Source organism: Planococcus citri, chromosome 2, assembly GCF_950023065.1.
Source record: "Planococcus citri chromosome 2, ihPlaCitr1.1, whole genome shotgun sequence".
Classification (NCBI taxonomy): Eukaryota; Metazoa; Arthropoda; class Insecta; order Hemiptera; family Pseudococcidae; genus Planococcus; species Planococcus citri.
Window position 1 is genome coordinate 49181571 of NC_088678.1, and position 20039 is coordinate 49201609.

The 20039-nt window shown below is 32.2% G+C and overlaps 1 protein-coding gene across 3 annotated transcripts in view; it reads left to right on the forward strand.

The window, feature by feature from the left end:
• The window catches only part of LOC135836241 (uncharacterized), a 125508-nt gene that overhangs the window by 92508 nt on the left and 12961 nt on the right, over positions 1-20039 (forward strand). For all 3 annotated transcript variants that reach the window (XM_065350946.1, XM_065350945.1, XM_065350943.1), the window contains exons 6-7: positions 4120-4263; positions 14780-14895. In XM_065350946.1, the coding sequence (XP_065207018.1) occupies positions 4120-4263; positions 14780-14895 (260 nt within the window). The remainder of the gene's footprint in view (positions 1-4119; positions 4264-14779; positions 14896-20039) is intronic.

Genomic DNA, 20039 nt, shown 5'->3' on the forward strand with positions numbered 1-20039 from the left:
TATTAATCATGTTTTTATGGCTAAATATTTTATTACCTTTTTACTTAATACCATTTTAACACTACTCGTAATTCTTAGCAGGAGCTGGTAAAAAATTATACCTAGATTAACGTGTATTAAAATATTAACAACGTTTTGGAATTCCTTTGATAGATATGATACGCTCGTACACCTTCTATATATACTCGTACGATACGATATAACCGAGCCTCTGAATTATTCCAAGGCAGAGGCTAAATTATTTTGCGAATGTTTAACTAACCGCTGGTAATACCTAATTTTGTAAAGGTTGAATTTACATCGACAATGTTTTCATAATTCCCCCCGCAGTGCTGGTTCCATGTAGTATATGCTATGGTCCTGATGCCATCGTCGTACTACCAGGCCGAAAACATTTTGCGGTTATTGTAGTATTTAAAATTAGAATTTAGCGTAGAATATGTATTCTTTAGGAGAAAATTATTTTATATCTGAGCTTTAATATGAATTTCATCGCGCCTGAAATAGGTACATAATTGAATAAAATGCTATGAAAGTTACTTACGAGGAAATCTTTTGAACCTTTTGTTGTATTGAATGGATTTTTTGGCAACAGTTCGTGAAAATTGTCTCAAAATTTAATTCTCTGTAGCCAAGGGGGTGAATTTTTGAAAATTAAAAATTCTGCTAGGTACATCTAACAATTCTAAAAAGTGAGGAGTATGTTGAATCACATTTTTAAAGTCAATTTTTTGAGTGATTGTGATCAATCATATATTACGAGCAGCTGGGGAGCCTTTAGCGAAGTATTAATTTTTTCTAATCTTTTGATAGCAGCAAATACTTATGTAAGTTATGTATCTTGGTTAAAGTTCATTTTCTGGAAAAGATTAATTAAAAAATTGGAAACTGACAATTTCATTTAGAAAGAGTCAGAATTAAAAAATTTTGTACCACAAAAAATGACGTTGACATAGCATTTGAAATTTTCTTTACCATGCGATCAAATCGAAACCAGTTTTTTTTTTTGCAGTATAATTTTTCTGTATAGGTATCTCTGTCAAATGGTTTCGAAAGGCAGGAAATGAAGACATTTCACCGACACGTTTGTCTGATAAGATTTAGGTACCGTAACAGTAAATATCGTCGACTGAAATGTCTCCGTATTGTGATTCTTCCCTTATATATTTTTTCAACATTTCGAAGTTACTCTATTGCCTATATAAAAAAAAACTTGATCCGGACAGCCAATTAAGCTGAGAGATACGGTTAATACAAAAGAAAAGTATACATGCGTTGTGAAATTCTAAAGCGCTGAGGAAAGTTTTTATGGTATTGTGGCGAAACTCTCTTATCTTTATGGAACAAATTCGAGGGGATGAGATGAAATGAAGTACTCCTCTCATTCGTAGTTTTATCTGATAATAAATAAACCAACTATTTCACCCTCAGGAGTTGTAAAAATTTAACTAACTCGCAGGTAGGTAGGTAATATTTGACCTGTTTGTCCATCTTCCATTTTCGAAGCAATGAAATGTAAATCGTCGTAAGTTCGAAGTTGTAATTTCATCTCAATTGTTGTTGTCCTGGTGAGCGATTTTACAGCCTTCATTTTCGAATTTTTATGGATGTGATGTCTTGAGAAGGAATAACGTGGAGAAAAATCATTAGCAATATTCACTCGTCGTTTTTGAGGGATATACTTACTTCAGACGTTCAAAGCTAAAAAAAACGTTTTCTCTGGATAGGTATGTTCTTATTCAGGATTCACTCGTAAAAATTTTTCAAAACTTAAAAATAATCTTCTCATAGATAGGTACATTCAAGAGCTTTTTGCAAACTAAAATCAACTGATTCCCCGCCGTTCACCCACCTCAAAAATTTCAATACAATATTTTGAAGCCCTCCTTGAACACAAAGAGCCTTTTGGCAAAGTTATGGTAATTGTTGGGTAATTACTTTATTAATTCTTAGGTAACTGCAAATGATAATGCCATCACTTATAAGTTTTTGGTGATTACGGGTAACTTTTGGTAAATTACCAAACAGGTAGTTTTTTAAAATAAATTACTGGCATTTTTTTGGTAAATTACTGGTATTTTTTTAAATTACTGGTAATTTTTTTGGTAAATTACTGGTAATTTTTTTGGTAAATTACTGGTAATTTTTTTGGTAAATTACTGGTAATTTTTTTGGTAAATTACTGGTAATTTTTTTGGTAAATTACTGGTAATTTTTTTGGTAAATTACTGGTAATTTTTTTGGTAAATTACTGGTAATTTTTTTGGTAAATTACTGGTAATTTTTTTGGTAAATTACTGGTAATTTTTTTGGTAAATTACTGGTAATTTTTTTGGTAAATTACTCATAATTTTTTTGTAAATTTTTGATAGTTTTTGGGTAATTTATATCTGGTAATTTCAAGTCATCTTCTGGTAACTTTTGGTTGGATATTTACTGGTAAAGTTTCAAGTTTGGAACCCCCCCCCCCCCGTCCGGTCCACTTCACGCATGCCGAAAGTGTGATGTGGTATACGTATCAACTTTTGAAAAACCCCTCGGACTTTAATTTCCGACACCAATCATCTAAATGAGGTGCTCCCTCATGGTAATGAACGTAAAAGCCGCTAAATCAATGCAATTATAAACTGAAATCGAATTAACTTATAATAATTTGCTTTGTTTTGCTATCGTTAAACATCTAGGTCTATTTCGAATGATTTTTCTATTTTCCAAAAGATATTCGGCGTTGTTGTTTGTTTGTTTTTTTTCATCATCAATAAAATCCTTTGTGTTTTTCTTTCTTCGAAGATGAATACGGAGAGAAAAGCTAAACCGTTTTATCTATTTTCTCTCGCAGAATCCCAAGTAGAGCTTAATCCGTTTTTAGCAGAAAAACTCTCTCGTCACTGATGGTAACTTTATCTAAAGCGTCTATAAGGAATTGGGAAAATACCGCCGAAGTGATTGAATTAAATGGCTTAACTCTTCTTCAATATTAGCCACTTTGCCTGTGAAAATTCATGTACGTTCAAGACAAATGGCAAGTTTGTATAGGTACATTTCGACGAGCCTAATTTAATGGACTCAACCTAGGTACATATTGTACAATGTACATGAAGGTTCTTATTTGATTCCCAATTAAGTAGGTACCTGTATACTTACTCGAATAGGTTGGGGAAAAAGTTATATAATTTTACAATTCTCTAACTTAATTGTTTGGTTCTCTATAGAAATTTTTCAACAATTTTTTCTATTCAAAAAATCTTTCAGTCAGTCCAGTTTCTTTTCGGTTTTTATTTTAATCACGACATGACGTCATAATAAAAAATAGAATCTTTTTTTCATCTTACGTCGCTTTTTTATGCTCATTTTTACGTTAAGAAAAATACGTATTTCTCAGATACGTCGTTGAAAAAGCATCTTTGAATGAGAATTTTCCAACTTAAAGGTCGTTATATAAGGTAGAATACCCTTGGAGAAAATCGAACTGTTCGTACGCTTTGAAGTCTTTAGAAAATTCGTTGTACGCAGCAAACTCGGTACCTATAGCTCGAGTTGAGTTGCCGTACTTGAACAAAACAGCAAAGAGTGTATCTAAAGGTACCGTGAAATTAAACAGTTTCTTACAATCTGCCATTAAAATTACCTGATGTTTTTTAGCGATGAAAAAATTGAACGTTGCACAATGTACGTACTTACTCAAAAGAGTCGATAAGAATTTTTACACTAATTTTGTAGGTTGTAAAAATTATTTGCAGTTGTTCGAGAGCTTCGTTGTTGAGATACTATCAGTTTATAGGACTCTTTTTTTCTTTCTCTCTCTGCGGCGTGTTTCGTTTAGGAAAGTACACGTAATACCTCTACCTGAGCGTATATACTTTGGGGTAGACTTGAAAAAGTTGAAATAGTATCTAATTTAATTTAAAACTTTTTAATTTAGCTTCTGAGAAAACAAAGTTTATAATACGTGACTTCTTGGGGCTAATAAAATAGCGCAGACGATTGTGTATAAATAGGTTTAAATGCCGAAGGGATGCATTTTCAATGTACCTAGCTATCTATAGAGTTCATTTTACAATGTTTCCAAAAGTACCTACGCGATTATGCAATTTAATCGAATATCATTGCTGTTTTTAGGTGTCAGTCCGGCTACGTTCATTTGGTCGACGAAGTAGATATAAAATCTGGATCAATAGGCGTGCAAATATGCGGCGAAAATGAACGATTCGCGCCACCGGTTGTATTATTCGCCGATAAAGGAACAGCTACGTTAACATTCAGGTAGGTACCTAGATCTACTATCGATATACGCATATTTAACAATAGGTACCAACGTAGTATATGCAGTTTTATAAATTTAAATATACGAAGTCGGAATATGAGTCGAGTTGGCGAATATACCGAAGAATGTATTTGAATTTTAAATCGACCCGAAAGTATATTTTTTTCCTGCATCGTTTATCGCTTATATGTTGATTTAACTTAATACAATACATGAAATGGTGAATTATCGCAAACGAAGAGAAAAAAAATATGCTGAAATATGTGATACGTAATACCAAATGTAATAATTTAGAAGAAAAAAAGGCATCTAAATAATATGCAAAGTTATACCGAAAAATTCGTAAATAAATAAGATTTACTCGTATACGAACGAAAAGTTTTCAACAATGATGGTAAATTCAAGCGCTAAATTCGTTACGTTTGTTTGAATCCAGCAGCTTGTATCATTTTAGAAAAGTTTGTTAGTGGTCTTTTGTGTGTTGTAGATATAGATTTTATTATCCATTAAGTATCAAATCAGATGCGAAACGCAGCTCGACCATCTTTTTCCATTTTAATGCAGTGTGGCTTGTCATGCTCGTTTTCGCCTCATTTCAGGTCAATTTTATTATGATATCGAATCGTACGGATACAAGATACATAAGATATCCCTATATAAATTGTTCAATTATTTGAAGCGATAAGAAAAAGGGAAAGGCTTGCAGATAATTAAGCTACGAAATTGTATCGAAGATGAGTTGAAGCACTTTTTTTATCATTTTCTAATGAAATATTTTGTCTTTTTTCCGCGAGAAAAAAAAACAACAAAATTTCACCTTTGAAAGCTCGTTTTTGCATTTTTGGCATATTTTTGAATGGTGTTTTTTTACTCGTATTTTAGAAAAAGTGAAGTAGGAAATGCCAATATACAAAATTAATTTATTTCAACTCCTTCTGAAATAAAAACTATTTTCAGGTAATTCCAAAGTCCTCTGCACTTGGCCTTAAATGCTTATTCTTTGTAGGAATTTCTAATTATTCTGGATGAATCGAAAAAGAACTTCAGCACTTACAACTTTGGTAGGGGTGTTTGTTGAGTGGTTTGGGAAAAAATCTCAAAAATTTTTCGCATTGGGACAATAAATTCAAGTCGTGACAAGAGCCTACTAAAGTTGAAAATATTATTAGGCCAATCATTATAATACTTTTTATGTTCTCAAACATTAGATTCGTTCTAGGCGTCCACAAACGCTAATATTGGGGGGGGGGAATCCTGAAAAGGGGAAAAACCTTCCTCCCCAAGTTTCGAGGTCCCATTTTGAAAATTAGTTTTTTTTTAACGAGAATGAAAAAGAATTCCGCGTTTTTTTTTCAAAATTAAAATGGTAGCTGTGAACTTTAGACTTTTGTACCTACTTACTTATTTATGAAAAGTTCAGTTGTCATTTTCACAACTCAAATTTAAGCCTTTTAAAATCAAATTTTAATTATTGATTCATGTATCGTACTCTCTTTAAAAAGCCACGAGCAGATGTTTTGCTTTTAATTCAACAAATTTCAGAATGACTATCTGTCGCAGGATTTTGATTAAGTTATGTTAAGACCTTCATTTTGAGTTGAAATTCACTTGGGAAAACTTTTAGCTCTGGAGATGCCCTTGAATAGAAGATTTATGGTCCTCAAAGAGCAGACATTTTCTCACACAACATATTTTGAGAAAAATGGGAAATCCAAGACCAATTTTAGAGTTCTACTGAGCTGTTAAAAATTTGCAAATTGTTAATTTTTGGAAAAATTCGTTTATTTACATTTTTTTTCTCAAATACTTATTTGGCATTAATTCAGCCAAAACATAAAAAGATATCATTTTTTAAACGCAGTGGTTCCAATTTTTGGTCATTATTGTTCAAAAAATCGAAAAAATTGGATATGTTTAGGTATGGCTATTTTTCTCGATTTTTTAATTGACAATAGTGACCAAAAAAATTGGCACCACTGCTTTCCCAAAATATTCTTCAATTCCAGAAATTATATCTTTCCATGTTTTAACATAATTAGTGCGAAATATTTCAGGAGGAAAAATTTTTAAAACACTTTACCCAAAATAATTGGCAATTTGAAAATTTTTCAACTGCTCTGTAGAACCCTAAGAGCGGTCTATCTCAAATATCATCTTTTAAAACTGGACCATTCTTCCTAAAACAATTTGTTGAGGACCCATATCTCCCCTTCAGAGGCACTTCCAGAACTAGAAATTTTTCTGAGTGACTTTCAACTCGAAATTAAGGCATCCACTGAATCTGATAAAAATCTTCCAACATTTTTTTTTTTTTGCGATCCAATGGCCATATCGAATTTTTTTAAATGATGCTTTCAAAGGTCATTATTTTTTAATTACGTGTACTTACCAAAATTTAATTCAATTTTACGCATTCCTAGTTTGCCCTTTCAATATTAAAGATAGGTAAGGTACCTACCCATATAGGCATGATGTTCATCTGAAGTTTTTCTTTTTCATCAGATCTCGATTTTATCCAAATGTTCAGCTTATAGTCATTCACTCTCCGGACACTCCATACTGCCAAACCATACAAACATAAAAGAAAAATACCCAACTTCTAAAAATGGTAGGTACGTATTGGGTAATTCCCTTATTCCCCTGTATAGTAAATAGTCCAGTCAAATTCATCCCTATGCAATTTCCAAACGTTCCTTTGCGAATACAAAAAATATTCAAATACCTACGTTGAAAAGAAAATGATTGAACAGGGGGATTCTCTATGTACGCAGGATGCATAGGTACGTCAAAAGCCAAAATCTATATTCAACAATGCTTCGAGGACGTCAGATAAAATCAATGTGTAATAAATTCACAATCGAACGGAGCCAGAAAGAGAGACAGACGAGAGAAGGAAAGGGAGGCACAGGAGCTGCGAAATAAACTCGTTATGTAAGGCTTATTATATAGGTTAAGTTTCGATTTCAATAATGAAGGTTGAAGAGGCACTAATTTTTAGACTGAATTTCGTTTCGAATTTCAATTTTGACTACTCGAATTTTAATTATAGTTTCGTTGGTAATTTACCCAAAAATAAAGCGTAGGTCGTTAAATATTTTCTTATTATGAAAATTTCAATAGGTCTACACGAATTTTCCACCTCATCAAGGAACTTTTTTTCATTTCAAAAACATCCAATGGGTATTTTTTATAACCCTTATGTTTTCATAAAACGAATTCAAGAAAGTAAAAAAAATAACCTCAACGATGACATCACGCGAGGCAAAACTTTTCCAAAAAAAAATCCCTACTCGATAAAAATTACAAATCAATTTTTTTCTCAGCACTCGAGTTGGGTAAAAAATAAACTCACAGTTGGTGAAAGTTTGACCAGCACGGTATGTATAAGTATTACAGATAACAGGTCTCGTTTGAATTTCATATCGAAGAAAATATTTTCTCGGTAGAAAATTGAATATAAAGGCATTATTTTCTTTTACGATATTTCCCATCGGAGGAAAAATATCAAGCCTGCGGCGCAGTGGCGATGGCGTTGACAACGTCTGCATTAAAATTTCAAACAGTGACAGATACAAAATCGGGTAGGTAATCTCCATTTAGAGGTACTCGAATATCTATCTTGGAATATTTATCGCGATAGAGAAACACTTAAATCCCCATCTCATTAATGTTGATTGCGTTTAAATTAAACCGGGAGAAAAAAAATTCTAAATGAAACTCCGCGATGAAAAAAAAACCGGTCATTATTTCAAATAACTGCGGTAAAAAGTAAAACTACGAAAATTTGCCACAAAAATATTCGTCGAATAAGAGGGGAAAAACAAGAAGTTCGCTAAGCATTAGAATTACACTGTATTGAAAATTTAATTTACATATAAAAAAATACAGAGATGAGGAATCCCTTCCTTAACTCGTTAGTGTTAATAATCGCAAAGTTGCTTGAATTTTGAACAAGAAAAACTTTCTCAAGTAGTATTCCAGTATCCACTTAAATATCGGCGCGAAGACGTGTTTTCCTTTTAAAAATAATACCGAGAGAATAAAAAAAAAAAAAAAAAGAAGAGAGAGAAAAAAAACTGCAAAATATTTTCCGTTATGAAAACTAAACAGTGAAATTTATACTGCACTCTTGTCATAACCTAATGGCAAATATTTCTTCATAATCTCCAAATCCACTCCGAAGTCACGTTTCGACGGTAAAAGAAAATTTATCGAGCTAAAATAGGTAAATTTCAAAACCCGAGTCAAATTATGGACGATATTTTGCAGTAAGATTCCCAAAGTATATAAATATCGGCCGAAAAATAAAATAATTCGTTATTAGATAAGTTGCCTACTAGTCAACGATGAAGAATTTTGTCGTATAAAATATACATCAAAATACTCAATCGTATAACTTGATTTCGACTCGGCCCATTTGTACCGAAAACATATATCCGGGTTAGTATACGGCGATGTATTTTAGCAACGATATACTATACACGGAGATGGGCATCGTGAAGGCGTAGTAATAGTTATCTTTTATCATTTGACCTCCTTCTGCATCGTTTTATCGAACTTTAATCCAGCCATCTTACAATCCATGGGAAAGGTCGATGTAAAAGGCACATTGTGCGACTTAAATGATAACCATTTGTTTTGTTTCCTATATATTCAATCGACCGCAATATGGAACCCCTCCATTAGTGTTTAGTTGTTTTGAAAAATAATTTATTTTTTGGCATTTTTGCAAAATTCATTTCCTTTTGTAAATACGCACGCATTTCTTTCCTCCTAAAAGGAAATCGCTACCTAACAGATTATTTTGCTGCTTTATAATTGCATAATTTTTTCCCCGTGTATTTATCTTCGTGCGACGTCATCATTGTATTTTTCAATTTTAACGTAATATTTTCATCAAAATTCAATTTCTTAGTAAACTTGAAAATAGGTACTGAATTTTGGGAGGGGAAAGAACGATAGAGAAATGACCATCTATTGTCCTATCCAAATCAAAAAATGTACCCTAAAAATCGGTCCTGAAGAAAACAGAAAGTACACCGTTGAGATGTTGAAAATAGTTACTTACCAACAGAATAATAATGGAACGGCTCAACATCGTTTTTACGGCAAACTAGTTATGCAATTTTATTAACACGAATGTTCACAAAATGAATACATACATAGGTACACAATAAAACACAATACCTATTATGATAGACACATTGTATTTTTTGGAAACTTTCTGAATGGAGCCTTTCCTGAGGGTGACATTTTGGATTTTTAGGTCAAATAATCTTCAAAAATGGAATCACGTGCCATCAAAAAGCCTTGTATAGCAAATTTCAACCTTTAAAATGCAGAACTCTAGATTCCTTCGGATAAATTTTTAATCGGATACTCGATCAAAAATCGATCATAATCATAAATCAAGTTATTTGCAATTTTTGATTACACAATATGAACAATCGTGTTCAAAATTAATAATCGAAAATCAAGTGAGTTTCGATTTTTGATATCACGTGATCGAAATAAAAAATCAATTTTTGCCAAAAAATTGACTTTCCTTATCAAATGTCGATCGTTATTGAAAATTGATTACTCGAACCCTAAAAATCGATTCATTTTCTATTTTTGATCTTGTATGATCGATCATTTTCGAAATGAAACAGCGATCTGGTTTTGATAAAAAAATCGATTAATCGAACTCCAAAAATCGATTCATTTTCTATTTTCGAGCTTTTATGATCAATCATTTCGTAATGAAATATCAATCTGATTTTGATCAAAAATCGATTAATCGAACTCCAAAAATCGATTCATTTTTAATTTTTGTCATCTTCATTTTTGTTTGACGATAACTGACCGAAATTATATTTCTCCACTCAAATAGCAATTTTCTTTAAAAAATCGATTTTTTTATTTTCGATTTCATCCAAAAGTGGTCAATTAATCGATCCATTTTTTAAATTAAGTACTTACTTTGTTTTGTTTTTTTTAAAATTGGCCAGAGCCACGTACTCTTTTTTCCCAACTGAGTCGTGATCATCTACACTCCCCCTCCCCCTACAGTAGGTATGCAAGATTGAAGCATTCGGAGCGAAAAAAGTAAAAAAAAAATGTCAAAAATATCAATTGTGCGAACCATCTGACCTCAAAAACCAAAATTGGACCTCAACCCATAGAAGGAGGCCGGCTAAAGTTCGAAGTTTTTTATTTCCCCTCTCCCTTCATGGCATCTCAATATTTCGGGGACACTCCAAAAAATGCAAAATATGAGAACGGTCCATTAAAGTACCCGATTTATGGCATAATTCAACAGCTGGAAACACTCTGCCTTTAGACAATCAGGGAAAAACTTGAAAATAGTGTGACATGCCCAATTCCCATCATTCATTGGCAGGGTTTTTTGTGGAGGAGCACGGAGGGGGACTGCGTTCTCCCATAGAAAATTTCGAAGATATTGAAAAATTGTCATAAAAACTAAAAAAATAAAACAATTTTTAAAAAATAAAAAAAAATTGGCACCTTTTTCAAAAAATTTTGATTTTTTTTAGGTTAAAATTATTTGAATACAAAATCTGTCAAAGTTGTCACATTGAAATTTTTGAATTATGAAACATCATTAGGTACTTGAAGAGCCAAAAAAATGATAAAATTTTTTCATTTCGAAAAAGTCAACAATTTTTTTGAACAATAAAAAAATAATTCAGGTAAGCTACTTCGATTTTTTTCTCACAACACAGTGGCGACCGCAAGGAAGAAAATACCAAAAAAAGACCTGATTATTGGTAAGGTTAAAGTTTTCAGAGGTTTTGATTTAGAATTTTTTATCTTCATGATACGAACCTCCTAAATCCCACAATACCATAAGGTCCCAAATTACAAAAAAAAAAAAAAAAAAGTAACATTTTCTTATTACAGTTATTACCTACCTATTTTAATTAATAAACGAAGGGGGAAATACACGATAGAAAGCAAACGGTTCATCAACTATATACCTATGTATTTTTTTTAAAATGTAGGTATTAAATTATACCTACTAATAAAAAAATAGTCAAGGCTTGTTCAAAGTCTATCAAAGAGAAATTAAAAACTGATTCGTTTAAAATACGCTGTCAAATAATAATGGTACATTTGAGGAGTGAAACAGTGAAAAGAAAATTAAATAGGTATAATAAGTATCACCCTTTGAATAAAAGTTTGAAATGAAAAAAAAAAGAGAGAAGCTAATGACTCATTAGACATCATCAGTAACAAATTACATCACAATTCAAAAGATGCTCTAAAGTTGAAAAGACAAAAAAAAAGGAAGATTTTACAAATTGTGTTTAATATTTATTCGAGACGTTTAGACCAATGAGTATGTAATGGAGTAAGAAGTGGAGAGAAATTGTAACGTTATCATTTTCACGGTTTCAGACCATTTAATGGAGTGGAACCGAGTTTGAATGTTATTTTTATTCGAATGTTGCCAACGGGGTAAATATAACATAAAAGGATATTTATACGACGTAATTATCATTTTTTTTTTTTTTTTTTAGTTGAATTTTCAACACTTCGTTCCTTTTTTCTTCATAAGGCTGTTTTAATTTTTTTTTGTCGCCATAACTGGCGGTTTTTGAGTTTTTTTCCTCTAATGTTGTGTTCGTTAAAGGAACTAAAATTGGTGAACGAGAAGGTAGCCGAAATTGTTTTTGAAATGGATTTAATTTCGTTAATTTTGTTTCGACGCGGACGTACGAAATTTCATTTGTCAACAACGTCGCAGAGGTGAGACAGATGGGAACGGGTACGGAGTACGGATTTATTAGTATGCGGAAAATACTCTGTGGCGATGGCAAAAGTTTCTTAGCTTGACTTTATTGTCATATTATTGTCCCTAGTAGAGAGCTGACACTTCGAAAACGATAATTATTTTCAAGAATCAACCAACTTACAGGTACAGTCCTGGCCGCGTTTACTCACGTTGGAGTTTATCATCGAAAGGTGAGCTTGAAAATTGAATTTCACCTCTTATATATTTGCCAGTGTGCGAAAATTTTTTACGTATAGTGGTAATTTAATTATCACTGGTTTGTGGCATCGAACTCTATCTGTATTCCCCCAGCTATGTATTTTTTGTTTTGTTTTGTTTCGCCTTTTCATCGTTGCAATGTTTGCGTACGTATTCGCAGAAATCAAACTTGCTGCGGTTATTGGGAATCCTTCGCTTTCATATTTTCTAGCCTACTTTACGCTCGGACAAAAAGGAAGCTGTAAAATATTTACTTTAGGTAGCTATTTGAACAATTCACCATTTCTTCATCACTTATGTATTATAGGCTTTATTTTCGGATTTTCACGGTTACCCGAACAAGGCTCGCTGGCGTTTCCTTTGCAGCTCACGAGCTGCTCTGCAAGTATATAGGCCTTGTATTCCTATGGTCTCTATACATAAATACGTACCTACTTAAACCTATAATAATGTAACTTATGCGTTGATTTTTGCAGTTATGGTGAAATTTCTCGCGCTATTTGATGGAAAAATAGAACTTATATTTGAATTTCAAATTGAGTGAATTCGTTAAGTATTCCATAATTTTTTATTTTTTCAAATTTTAGTATAAAATAATGAGAAAAGGGATGTTAACGAGGAAATTAAATTTCACCATTCTGATTTAAATTTTCGAAATGTGAGCCTATTTTTCTATTTTCTAGCAATTTGAACAAAATATCATGACTTTTCATCAATAATATCAGGAAACATGGAATTTTTCCCAATTTTATTTTCAACGAAGAAATTATTTCAGAATGAAGAGGAGTGATTTTTTTTAAAAAGATTTTTCAGAAATTTTTGGCAATTTTTACATTTGAATAATTGAATTAACCAGGGAGCCACCTCAACATGCAAAAAACCGTATCCTATATTCGCCCCCCCCCCCCATTCGATTGGAAACGGGTTTAAACCCTTTTGAGCAGTTCTGGATCAATTAAGTGGTTCACTTAGGAGCATCAATCACGAATGAATGCATAAATTTAGACAGTTTTTTTGACACTTTTTGAAAATCTGCAGTTTAAATATGCCACAACTGAATAGCTTCAGAACGCGGAACGACTTGATCGACTCGATTAAAAAAGTAGGTAAATCAGTCTCTACCTTCTCTTGCAGATTTTTGATTTTAATATTCAATTTCGAGTATTCAGCAATATTGTATTAGGTATATATTTTTAGCAACCTACGATTATAAATTTTCTCCCGCAATGAAAGAAAAAAAACATGGAACAACTGCAGGATTTCATATAATAACGTTCTACAGCTGCACCCTTTCATTTCGTTAAATTTTAGGATATAAATTATTTCTTGACCAGCTTCGATTCGTTGTGCGGTTCGACCTCAACACGGCGTGCAAATATGGTTTCTGACCAAAAAAAAAATTAATCGACGTAGAAAATAAATTAATTTTCGTCGTTCGTTGGTTAATTTTTGCTGATGTGAGGTTTTATACTAGAGTAATGAACATATGAATTCTTTTCTTGCTCTTTGCGGAATCCAGCAACGCTGGAAAATATCTCTTGCTGCAAAAATAGCAATAAATTTTTAATGGTAACATATTTTTTATATGTACATTATATTGTTTCGATTCGGGGTAAATGTACATGTAGGTACATTGCACTTGTGTGGTACGAGTAGGTACCTACTTCTACCCACTATGAATGCACTATTCAAGTGCATATGTTTTCTACATGCTGAAACGGTTGAAATAGTTTCCAGGCGGTTTATAAATTGTATTGATTCTTGCCACGTTACGATATGATCACCGTTCAACAATAGCTTCACTGACCTGAATGTACAATGTACCACGTTCAATCTTCATCATTCAAAGCGCACTTTATCATACGGATTGTAAAAGTGAACGTTTTCCCTAAAAATACCTCGCCGAGCGTGATTTTTGTTAATATCATTTGTCATCAATGTTTATACATCCCATCGCAACTTTTCTATCTGGATTACGTGGTAGTCTACTTACACCAGAAACTTTCTATAAATTACATAATCAATCAAAAAATTTCAATACCAACTTTTTTAAAACTACGTTCGAAGGTCCTTTCAAGCGAAAAGTTTTACTTTGGCAACAAAAAAATAGGTAATTCAACTGGCGTTACGTTTTCGATCCTTTGATAATAGAGATTAGAACTAATTTATATTTTATTGCTGATCTTGATGTTGATGACGGTCGTGCTCTTTATCTTTATTGTGTTTAATTACGTTTACTTTTTTCCCATCTCTCTTGCTCGTAATTAGTATAGAGTTGGCGTATCCTTTGAATAAATCGTCGGGTGGGTATTTTCCTCGTATATATGGATGGGAAATTTTTCTATTATTTTGGTCTAACGAGACTACTCGTAAAAATTCGTGAAAAAAGAGATCCGATGAGACGGTTTTTTAGCTTATAATATATGCGACTAATGCCTGGTTTTGATGGTATCGTGGATTGGACATTTTATGAACATGGCCAATTAATTGAAATGATGTTTGAATTTTTTTTTGTGTAGAATTGAAGAAGCCACTGCCAGGTCACAGTTTCTCGCTCATTATAGTTTCACACCCTATAACAATACTCAAGGTGTTGGATTTCGACCAGTCGGTGGCAAACGTATTGAAAATACTGGTAAGTAATTATCATAGATGTATTATATTGTTTTATAACATTTTTTTGAAGGATTGGCTCGAGGTTTCTCATCTGAGAATGTGTCTCTTTTTCTTCATTTATAACTTCCAATTTACATACTCGATGATTTTTTTTTTTTTGAAGTTTCTCTCATATTATTTTAAAAACTGAGTACCCCTGAGTACGATTTTCAGTCTAAAAATTCCACAATATGCAAAAAAATATAAATAGAGTGAAAAAATGAAAAAAAAAACAATCAATGCAAAAAAAATGAAAGAAAAAACTAGAAGGGTATGGTAAAAAGAAATAGAAAGTAGAAATAAAATCACATCAGCAACATTGGCACTCGAATCTGCGTACTTGGTTTTTATCTACACGAGAATGTGAAAAAAAAGGAGCCAAACACCGTTTTCCATAAATACAAAGAAGTCTACTTGACCATAGGGTGACTTTTAACAAAACATCACGAGAGACTGAAACGCAATCGCAACGACCAATATTACCTATCCTCGGTGCATTAAAGGGTAAAAAAATAGCTTCCTTAAATTTACATTACAGAAAGTAATTTTTAAGAAAAGAAATTCAACCGAGGTCGAATTCATTGAAACCATCGAATAAAAATTCACGCAAGACGTTTCTCGAGTAGGTACCTATGAAGTAAAAGAAGAAAAGAAGTAACCCAGAAGTCTTTATTTGTTACATAAACGGGAAGCGGTAATCGTTTCAAGTAAACCGTTATTACCAACACAATGGAACATTTTACAAGTTGAATGGTTCCGAAAATCACCGGAAACGAGTGTATCTCCAAAGTGAATTTGAACTTGGCGAAATTTCTGTTTTAAGTTTTTTTTTTTTTTTTTTCTTATATTCTTTTGAATAAGGTCATACGATTAACGCGTAGAATACAAATTACCGACATTTTTTTGCTCTTTTGTTAGAGCTACGTGTACTTTTTTTCACTGTAAAAAGTTTCGTACCTTTATAAAGGATTACTTGAATGTTCAGCTGGTATACTAGCTGTAAAGCTAAGCAACGTAATTTTTTTTTGTCACTGTAGATCATCGTTGAGTTGTGTTGCTGTTGAACAATTACTTAGGCCTACTCAAAGCCTTTAAATGTTTTCGAGAATGCGTCTGTTCCTTTTTGTCTCAAATTTAAGTATTTGTGCTCCCACTTGAATTAACATAGATACTTACACGATTATATAATATTCTCGTGTAAAGACGGGTCGTCCTAGTGTAGGATGAAATTCAAAGAGAGAAGAGACGTATGCACCTCTAAATTAGGTACCATTGCCAACAACGCCGTATAATATATTTTCTAAATATTAACCGCGCCAAAAACCGATCTTTTTTCAATCCAGAGGTTCGAAGAACCTCATTCTTGTAATGATGAAAATTGAAAACGCTGTATCGACAGTCATTTACTTACTTGGTCACATCGATTTTCCGCTTAGCTACATATCAACCAGGCTTGTTGGACCTCTCTGGTTTTGCTGTCACTCCAAAATCAAGGTCTTTGTTTTGAGCTTTTAAACAGTGCGGTCCTGTCTGGTTCCTGTCTGGTCCCTGTCTGGTCCAGTCAGTTGATCATGCTCAATGTTTATACAGGAGTGGTGGTACAAACTTCAGATTTGGATACAACCAGGTACAACTATGAAAAAAGGTTATGTGAAGATGTGGCCCATCCTCAAAATTGAAGGGGCAAAACACTTTTTAAAAATTCAAGACCCAAAATCCAATTTTGACCATGGGGGTTGGTAGTACTTTGAAAACTGAACAAAATTACCTATCATGACTTTCTGCCCAACTTGCAAATTGAAGGGTCTACGAATGATTTTTAATTTCAAAAAATCATGATGAAAAAAAATGAATGTGGAAATGGATACTACGTCAAAAATGAAACAAATTTTGTTATGATCATTTTTTTCTTATTCTAAAATTTAAAAAGTTTTTAAAGCTCAAAAATTTTTGATTTGCTAAAAATTTCATTAGAGGAGAAGGTACAAATATGGACCCCCTCTAGCTTTTTGGCTTCAAAGGGTAGAAAAAATTATCAAAATTTTTTTTCGAATATACCATTCGAAAGGCCAAAGACTCTAGTATATTGTGTAAAAAAAAAAAAAAAATGTTTGTAGAAAACTCACAGAGAAATTTGGAATTTAGAAAAGTGACATAAAGTGGTACAAATATGGACCCCCTCAAAAAATGAATAAATATTTCAGAAAATTGTACAAAACTGTATTTAAAAATGTTTTTCGATGCTTTGCACTTGTCTTCTTTTCTCTGTATTCTAAAAACCATTGAATCAACATTAGATGAAAAAAAAATTTAGGGGTGCATATTTATACCCATGCAAAAAATTGGCTAAGTTTGTGAAAAATGAAAAAATCATGGTCCCATTTTAGACACGTTGGACTTGTCTTCTTTGTTAATAACACTTTTCTCGACATTCTAAAAAATACTGAATCAAAATTAGGTAAAAAAATTTAGGGGGTCCATATTTATACCCATGCAAAAAATCGGCTCAGTTTATGAAAAATGAAAAAAATTATGAAAATCAGTTAAAGTAAAGACAAATATGAAAGTATATTTTGAAAGTACACATTGTGAGCTACTTATTCGCTAATAATTTTTTATCCAAACTTTATTTGCAGTTGATGAATTACCGAATGAAAAACTTGTAAAATTTTCCATTGGGAAGAAAATAATGCGCAAAAAAAACAATTGCTGGTGAGAGACACCCAAGTTTGCATGGATCCGAAATGAGTACTTGTATCATCGATACTACACTTACTAGTATAATTTTTAGTACCCCAGCATGACCGTAGCGCTAGTAGTTGTACACTAAACCATGGGGGGGGGGTCCATATTTGTACCTGGGTCCATAATTGTACCTTCTCCTCTTTACTTACATATTTACAATTTTTGAAACCGCCAACTGGTACAAACATTTTTGTACAAAAGACAAAAACAAAAAGTAATCGTGAAAAACATGAAAATTCCAAGATGTACCACCAGCACAAGTTTCATCTGCTAAAATGAAATTCATTTCTCAATTTTTGGTGATTTTTTAAAATTTTCATTTTTCAATTTCGCCTAAAACATCAAAATTTGATTAAATAAATGTAAAATACCGTACAGCTGAAATTTGGCCAATGATTTATTTATAACCTCCTGAGTTGATTGGTGACGGTTGGTTTCGAACTTTCAAGCTGTTCTGAAGCATCCAGTAAGTTTTCAGATTTTCTAGTTCAAAAAAAATTTCAAAGTTTTAGATTTTATGCTTACAAATATTATTTAAAGAAATTAAGATAATGAAGCACGAGCAAACTTTTTCAAAAAAGTATTCCTATCCAGGTGGCAGATACCTATTTAACATGTATTGTACGAGTATGTAGATTATAAAAATGCTCACTTATCATATCTTTATCTAATTTACAATATTTTAAAAATATTACTTAATCAAATCAAATATTTTTAACTCAAGTGCTATTAAAACCCACTGCATCTTTACTAATTAAGCAAGATGTTGCAGATTTTTCACAACAATCTGGTTATTTTTTTAAAAAAAACTTGAAATAGCTAAATGAGTTGATTCCCAGAACCTACAAGAAAAACAATCACAGCAACTTATTCAAATCAAAACGAAAAATAACTAATCAGTAAGATTTTCCTTTCAATTCATCCTTGAAATCAAAATTACATAACTAAGAACACTGAAAATAAGAGGAATAATCATTACAAATCGACTGAAATCAATAAATACGTCATTTAAAATTTAAAAAATCATAAAAAAATTTTCACCTGAAAAATTTTTTTTTGTGAACACTTAATAATATCGTTTCACATGCTCGCTACTGGCCGGGAGTGGTGGCGCGCTCCTGTAAACCCAGTCAGTGGTGGTCTGATCGGTCGAAGCAACTCGAAGAATAGCTCGACGAAAACGCTCGAAGTAACTCGAATAATAATAACTTCGATGCAAAATAATTCGAAGTAAAAATAAACTCGATGTAAAAAGCACGAAGAATAAAAATTCGATAAAAAAACTCGAAGCAAACAAGTCGAAAGAAACTCGAAGGGAAAGATCGATTATTTTACTGAACTTTTCCAGTTTATTAATCAACTAGGATACGATCAAACAATTTTAATATCACTTCTGAAACAGTTTTCATAAAGTTCCTACTTAAGAATTCGCCAAAAATCCGAAGATAACCATCATGCATTCGCACATTAAATTTTGGGTGCAGTACAGATGTTTTAGAGCATGCTCTTCCAATCTACATATGTACATCATTTGAATTCATTCAAATTGGATCGTGCCAGTTCGAAAGGTTCCTTTGCTAATATGCATATGTAGATAGGTGTAGGTACCTATTTTGTTGGCTTAAGATATGTACTTACCTGAAGAAATTTCGAGACATGATGAAATGAAAATTAAAAATTTGATTTGACAGATACCTAGGTACCTACTTACAATATTGCAATATTGCAAACTTTTTTTTTTCGTCATGAGTGTTAAGTACATATGATTTTTTGAGATCTAATGTAATCCGAATTTTACTTTTCAGTGTTTTCCTCAATTCTTTTTAAAAAGAAAAAGAAGAAAAGTGTCTCAAAGCTTCAAAAGTATTTCATACTCAATTACTTCAATTGAAAGTGATTCTAATCAATTAATTGTACCCAGAACACAAAAAAGAATGCGAGATTATAATAACGAATAACAATTTGTAAATTGGATATGATTCCTTATTCCATCGTATCCAAACAGATTGAATAAGGATCAATTTCTTACGCATTATATTCATTTATGATATTTTTATGAGTCCTTTGAATTACCTTGAACGGTTTTCTGAATCAAATATAAAACCATCTCACGTGGAAAACGTACATAGACATAGGTAGGTATACTTACCTAAGTTAAAAAGAACCAGTATTTTTGATTTAGCACTGTACCACGACGACGCGACGCGACGTAGCAGACACACACGTGTAAAAATTCAAATCATTTAATAAATTTAAAACATATATAAAAAAGCTTCCCCTTTAAAAAAGTAAAAAAAAAACGGCTGAAAAAAATGACGACATGAAATCAACGATGTGAAAAAAAGGAGCAGAGTACAGCGTTCGCTCAACACATATGGT